This window comes from Meleagris gallopavo, chromosome 10 (genome assembly GCF_000146605.3).
Source record: "Meleagris gallopavo isolate NT-WF06-2002-E0010 breed Aviagen turkey brand Nicholas breeding stock chromosome 10, Turkey_5.1, whole genome shotgun sequence".
Lineage (NCBI taxonomy): Eukaryota > Metazoa > Chordata > Aves > Galliformes > Phasianidae > Meleagris > Meleagris gallopavo.
In genome coordinates, this window is record NC_015020.2 from 25,497,061 (window position 1) to 25,504,470 (window position 7,410).

General features: G+C 52.5%; 1 protein-coding gene across 1 annotated transcript; it reads right to left on the reverse strand.

The window, feature by feature from the left end:
• Nucleotides 1-1,460: 1,460 nt before the first annotated feature.
• Nucleotides 1,461-5,488, reverse strand: PDZK1IP1 (PDZK1 interacting protein 1). Its single transcript, XM_010716147.3, has 4 exons — nucleotides 5,271-5,488; nucleotides 2,731-2,839; nucleotides 2,041-2,139; nucleotides 1,461-1,933 (listed from the first exon to the last, which is right to left on the reverse strand). The coding sequence occupies exons 1-4, from the start codon at nucleotides 5,335-5,337 to the stop codon at nucleotides 1,861-1,863; spliced, it is 348 nt and encodes a 115-aa protein (XP_010714449.1). The 5' UTR covers nucleotides 5,338-5,488; the 3' UTR covers nucleotides 1,461-1,860.
• Nucleotides 5,489-7,410: the final 1,922 nt, after the last annotated feature.

The following is a 7,410-nucleotide window of genomic DNA, read 5'->3' on the forward strand; positions in this document are numbered from 1 at the left end:
GGTTCCAGGTACTGCTGGGGGCCCTAGGGCATTCCCCAGCTCATGGGGTCAGTGCAGTGGGTGCCAGGACACTGTCTTCCTTACCATGCTCTTCCATCTGGAAGGGATGGTGCAGCATTGTGCTACAAACAGCATCCCCAGCCCTATCAGTGGGAGATGAGATATCCTAATTACGGCAGCGCAGGTGAGGATCCAGGCCATATCAGCCAGCACAGAAAGGTAAACAAGAAAGAAAACAATAGACACTTAACACTCATTAGCTGCGTCAGATAATACCTCACTTTTCTCCCTTTGGGGCTTAAAATCTAATTAAGATTTTCCAACAATAAATTTCATTTATGCTTGCTCTGTTTTGTTTGTTAGAGTCCGCCTGGGTTCATCCCAAAATCCCCATCCCTGCCCTTGCCCAGACCTACAGCTGCCCTCCTCAGAAATGGGACGCCTCAAACTGAGCAACCACAGCATCCCTGCATCATAGAATCATTCAGGTCAGAAAAGATCTCTAAGATCATCTAGTCCAACCATCCACCTGCCACCACTGCCCATCCCAAACCCATCATGGCTCACCCAGGGCATGCATACGGTCGGGGACAACTTGTTACTCATTATAAGGCCACTGTTTTGTAACTTCTTTTGCAACTGAGAGGTAAAAAATTAATGGGTTCCAATCTTTTTGCCACTCCTCAAGCCACGAGCCAGAGTGCTGATGCAGCAGGCTGCAAAATGAGTAATCCTTGTACATTCTGCTGAGCAAATCATTACCAGGAAGACCTGGGAAGCTTGTTTGTCAGAGCTGTGCAGTGTGACAGCCACCAGAGAAAAGCCAGGAGGTGAGCTTGGGGGTGGGGGGAGGGGGCTCCTTCCCATCCCTATGGCCATACACCCCAAAATTCCCTGGGCATGAAGCAGTGTCAGTGACACTCATCCGAGAGCAGCACCCAGATCCTGTTGCAGCCCTACTGTCACAAAAGCACTTCTAGCACAATGCAGCCTCCATCTGCAAAAGGGTTCAGCCCTTCTGAACCTTCTGCCCCATCTTCCACCCCATGCAATTTCCCTGATGACAGTTGTGATTTCTCAGCATTGGCTCTACGGTGTTTACCTTAATGGGGAGATATCTGGCATGGGGACACTCCTGTTTTGCACCACGCCTGAATTTCTGTCCCCACCCATCAGGGTGGGACATCAGCAGCATCACCTGCAGAAGCTGTGGCTGCAGAAAAGAAGCTTGCAGCAGACGGTGACACCAGGACACAACTTGTACATGGTATCACAAGCTACACCCCCTGGTGCTAAGGAAATCTAAGCTAGGAAATAAGTAACGGATCTCACCCACGAGGTGCTGACCCCTCTCTGAGCATCCTTCTCCATACTGTCCCACCCTTCCCGAAGTGCCTGAAGACTGGGAGTGCCATGAGATGCTGGAGAATCCTACAGATCACCAGCAGAATGAGCCTGGATGGACAGCAATTCCCTTTATTGCTGGCTGAGAAGATATGTACAGGGGAGGCGATTTGTTCTGAGTTTGAAATGCATGGCATGGAGCCTTTGTTCGTAAAAAGGAGGATGAGATGTTGACATGAGAGTGGGTTTTCCATTGACAGTTTCCCAGAGGGGAAAGGATTTGGGGAGGGAACATGGGGTCCCATGCATGCAGCAGCATCTGGAGTGGATCAGCATCCCCTGGTCCAGGGGGTGGGGGACATCAGCTGGGCTGAGAAGGTGGGGGAGGTGGTCACAGGGCTGGGGAAGTGACAGCCCCAGACTTCTCCTAGGGTCTAACAAAGGGACAGAAGTCTGGGACAGAGGAGCTGCCATGCATGGAGATGTCAGTGCAGAGGGTCCCACCACCAGCTGGTGCTACATGGCAGTGGTGATCACCTTCTCCTCTGGATCCAAAGTGTTTTCATAGGCGTGCTTGTTCTCCTTGGACCTGTCAGAGGGAGAAGCACAAGCTGTCATCGTGCCCCAACACCTGCCAGAGGACAGAACAGGACATGACTCTGCTGAGCCTGAGGGTCATAGGGAGGGGTCCTTCACCTGAAGTCCACTGCAGAGGTCACGTATGTCCCTTCACGTCCATTGGGCACAACAGCCTCTTCCTTGGCCCCGATGCTCACCACTGTCTCAACGTTATCCCTGGAAGGGGAGAGGAAAGATCCCAGCAGTGAGGGCTATGCAGGGGTAACGGGAGAGCAGCAGAGAGAAGGGGACAGCTGTGACACCATGGGGACAATATGGGACTCTCAGCAACGCGTGACCCTGGCAAGATCTGATGGCATCTCAGCAGGGTGCTCCTGCTCATCCATCCACACACACACACACACACACACACACACACACACACACAAAGGGTTGTTTTGTCCTGCTAACTGGTTTTTCCAGTTGCCTTCTGTGTACGCCGTTGCAAAATGATCACCCACAGTTAGGAGTGACAGGGAAAGATAGGCAGGGCCGTGCCTCCCCTGGCACAGCACAGTGTTTGTGTGCATGTGTGCACATCTCGGCCCATGGGAAAGCACCTCCAGCACTTGTCCTCATCAACACTGGGCTTCTAGACCAAGTTCTGCAGCCCAGCAGGCAGGCAAGGGTCAGCCAAGCTGAGCAGTGGCCCCACACTGCATCTCCCATGGGTTGAGTCCACATCACCATGCTGCGAGTGTTTGGCCACCTTATTCAGCAACAGACAGACAAGACAGCCCCAAGCACCCCCAGGGCCCCAGCACTCACTGCTGCTTCTTGCACCAGAACCTGTTGACCACGAAGCAGATTGCCACCAGCACCAGAAACACCACCACAGCAATGACACCTTGTGACCAAGGCTGAAGTTTGCCCCTGGCTGCAGGGAAAAAAAAAAAAGGAGAAGAGGGATTAGAAATGCATTTGTGTGCTTTGCCCACTTGGGTGAGATTCTCCAGCACAGTGTCAGCAACACGCAGAAGTGAGCTGAGTTCTGCAGAGCCACGTCACAACCACTGCCACTAGACACCAGTGGGACCACTTCAGCCCAGCTCCAGAGACTTACATGGCTGAACACACTGTCCAGACAAATTTCTGCTCTCAACTGCAAATAACCTTTCCCAGAGGCAATAAAGGTAGACTGTGCAACCTGTGTTTGCAAACCAGTCCCCCACAAGCACGCTGCCTGTGCAGATGTGCTCACAGCAAAGCCTTCGGATCGACACTCAGCCAGGAGGAATCCAGGCGGAAATTCCCTCTTGTATCCACATGCCACAACTGCAGCCCCTCAGATCAGCGCTGAGCGGTGCCACACGGATGGCAGCAGGCAGAGGAAGCAAGGATTGGTCACCACCTGCACTACCCAATGGGCAGCAGATGCTCCTGCCCTGCAGTGCAGCCCCAAAGACAAATGTTCCCCCTGCCCTGGGGGCCTGACAGCTTCATTTCCTCCCTTGCTCAGTCCTTGGCTGTTATCTCTGCTAGATTTATTTATTATTTGTGTTTTATTTCCTGCTGGGGCCATGGTTTCCAGTCTGCAATGAGGCTTGTGATGGGGCTGAGGGAGTTCAGGGTCAGCTTGGGAATGGATTGCTGTCAAAACAGCAGGAAGCACTTCTGTGCTGTGCAGGTGATGGGGCGCCAGAGCATGTTCCTCCTTGGAGATCTTCAAAAGCTGCCTGGAGCAGGGCCTAGGCACCCTGTCATAGGTGTTTCTGCTGAGGCTGAGCAGGCTACCTCCAGAGAGCCCTTCCCACTTCAACTAATCTATGGCATTCAGCAGTGACCAAAACCTCCAAGTTCTCTTCTCTTGGTCTTCCAAGAAGGAAGGTGAGAAGATAAACAGTAGGAGACCTTCTCCAACCAGCTTTGCTCAGGACATACAGGTTTTGCAAGCAAAGCTTCCCTCAGACCGTTGTTCCCATGCAATTTCAGAGCACCCAGAGCTAAAGGGATGAGCAGCACACAAGAATGGGGCAGTTCTGGCTTCGAGCAGCCTCACAGCCTTGTGCCAGGGGGTACGAGAACACAGTGCACAAATATGAGCAGAAAACCAGAGCAGAGGCAAAGTGCTCAGCAAGATGCATGACCCTGGGGATGAGACCCCTTCCCAGAAAAGGTTTTAATGGAGACATCTCTCCTAGAGCATCCCTGCCACCTCATCTCCTTTCTGCCCATAGTAATGATGTTTTTTTTCCGTCACACAGGAACTCCTCAGCCAACCAACCAGCGTGGGATGCAGACTCTGCACTCCCTGGCAGACACACACCCGTCCATCTGCAGCTACAAACAAGACCAGGGAAAACACCAGTGCCAAAATAAGCCCTTTCATGTGCTGCAACTCTGTTTCCATGCTCCAAGGCTGGTCTGAAGGCACATCCAGGACTTCTGGGCCACCTTCCCTGAGTCCTTAGAAGGCATCAACCGTCCCCTGAGCTTTCCTACAATCATAGACATTGGAAAAGACCTCTAAGATCACCAACCTCACCCCACCATGCCCACTGACCACATCCCTCAGTGCCACATCCCCATGGTTCCTAACACCTCCAGGGATGGTGACCCCACCACCTCCCTGGGCAGCTGTGCCAGTGCTTTGCTATGGCCAAGGAAACTGTGCCAGCTCTGAAACTTCACTAAAGGCTTTTTTTTTTTTTTTTCTTTCAAGGCAGCAGCAAAACATCCAATCCTGCTGACAGTGGAGACCCCACACTACTCAGTCTTTCACGAGTTGGTAAACAAATAGAGGAAGAGCGGTCAAGGCCGGAGCATCAGGAGGAGAAAGGGGGAGGGAATTTTCCAGCTCTTTGGCAGGATCTGATTTGTTTTAATTACTCCTGATTATTTGTAGTGTCAGACAAGTCCCGAGTTTTGTAAAAATAATGTCAGAGCAATAGGAAGTTTCTCTATTAAGTCTCCAGGAAGGGAATGAAAGCGTGATTTGCAGAGGAAAATATTTGGCCCTACCACCTCCACAGGGATCAGAACTACAGATTAACAAATCCTGCCACTTTGAGAGCAAGAAGCAGAGCAGTGCCTTCCAGGGGGAAATAAGAAAGCAATTTGTAAGAAAACACATCGCCCATCTCTAAGTGCTGGGGATCAGCTGGAGCTGCCGCATGGAGGTGTAACCTGGCATCAAGCTAAACAGGTAAAGACTGTTCCATCTGCAGCCAGATCTACCACTGAGCTCGCATAGGAAGGCAGAGCTGCAGGGGGAGCTGAGGCGATTTTCCCGTTCCCAAGCAATTCTCCTGTCCCAAAAGCCACCCCTACCCCTCGTGCCTCAGTTTCTCCAGGAACGGAGCTCTTACCTTCCTGGCAGCTGGCAGGCTCCAGAGCCAGGAGGAGCCCGAGGGCGAGGAGCCGCAGGGCCGGCATGGTGCGGGGTTACGGTGCGGGACGGAAGGGCTGCGGGTGGCGATGCGGGGCCGGGAAGAGCCGCGCCGCGTTCAGATCCCTCCGGCAGGAAAGAGCCGGGTAAATTATCAAACTCGTTAACGAGGGTGGCTGATGCTCACACCTGGGTATTCAAATCCGACTCCGGGAAGGGGAGGAGGGGTGTGGAGGAGGTGTCTCTTTCTTCCGCCCCAGAGAGAGGGATTAAGGGGAATTTGGGGCAAGGTGACTTGAACCTGGCTGTTCCCATAGGGCTTGGACGGGAGCCGAGATACACGGACAGCGATTGTACGGGTGCGGGAGGAAGAACTAACGCCCTCATCAGTAAATCCCTGCTGTGGTCTTTGGGGAATGCGGCCGAGCAGAGAGCTGAAATCTCAGCTCTGAGAGCTCCCCGGCAGCACTGCTGTCCCACAGTGCAGGGGTTGGGGCTCCCCTAGGAACCCCTTCCCACCCCCGTGCCCCATCCCAGTGCTGGAGTCCTGAGGAGCACCCGGGGAGCACGGACCCCGCACACAGCACAGTTCAGCAGGGAAACGGAGTGCCAGGTGCAGGAGAGGAATGCTGCCGTCCTTTGCACCAAGTGTCATTAACAGGCTGGGAAAACACATTTGTGGCTTAGAAACATCCTTTATTAAACTGGCCTCACTGCTGATTGCTGCCTCCTCTGTCAGAGACGTTGCTAGATAGAGACTATTAAACGTCGTAAACAGAGCGTTGGTTTTTATTGAGCCTTCAGGGCTGATCCTGAAGTTTTTCTGACACCACAAGAGATAGAAACACACGGCAGCAGTGCTGTCATCCTGCTCTTCATTCCCCCGCTTTCCCCAGACCTCAAGCAGTGTCATTTATCCTGGAAATGTGTTGGAGGTGCACGAGCCCAGCCCCCAGCTTTCCCCCGAGTTCCTTTGCACACTCATCTCCCCATGCCTCAATCTCCCATGCAGCACAAGGTGGGCTCAGCCTCAGCCCCACCAGCTTTGCTCATGCAGGGAAAGGGCTCTCCAAGGGCAGGACTCTCTCCACGCACCTGGGTAGGACCTGCCCATAGCATGTCCCTTTAAAAGCGCTGCTGTTACAAACCAAAAGGGATGAGCTGGCTTAGGAAGAAATAATGAGAGTGACCTTTGGTTTCCCAGCAACTTATTTGCATGTTATCCATTCCAAAGAAGTACGTAGGTCTTGTGCTCTTGGCTGCTTATTCCTTAGTACAACCCCACCAAGAAAAAAAAAAAGAGCCTGTCTTCAGCAGAAAGCTTCACCAACACCCAGTCCCAGGGCTGTCTTTAGAAAGTGCAGCACCTGTGACATCTGCCACCTATTGCTGCCCACCCTGCATCCTCATCACTCTCAGCCCCTCCACACTTGGGGACTTCTTCCCATCTTCTCTGCTCAGCTCAGCCCCACGGACAGCAGGGCTGATTTTCAAAGAAAGAAGAAACTTAAGGCAGGGTTCTTCTTCTGCCCTTGGCCATGAGGGCAGGAACTCATTCCTTTGCTTATCTCAAAGCTCTTCTCCGCTCCCAGGCATCTGCTGAGCCTATGGTAGCTATTAGGGAGGTATGCACAACTGTGGCCAAAGGGCCCAGTGGCACCTGCTTGGCTGCACGTCACTCAGCCAGGCCTGGGGGGGATGAGGAACAGCTATGGCAATGGGTTTACTGCAGGGACAAGATCAGAAGTTTCAGCAAATAATTCGCCACTGCTTCGTCCTTTTGTGATTCTCGCAGTGGAAGCATGCAAAGCAGAGACAAGAAGCTACAAGTTCCCACTGCAGCACTTTGGATGTGTTGCCATCCCTCCCGTTTATGCTGTCAGCAGCACAGGGATGTGGCAGAGCAAATTCTTTTGGAGCCATTTTACTGAAGGGGGAAACTGAGGCAGAGAAGGGCAATTCTGTCTGCAGCGCTGAGCTCCAGCCCAGCTCTCTCCAAGGGACTTTGTTTCCCATAGAATGGGAATTGGACAAATCCAGGTCTTGGCATTTCAGGATTATGCTGATATCCTCAAAAAAATTGACATTTCTTCCTCTTTTTTTTCTTTTCTTTTTTTTTA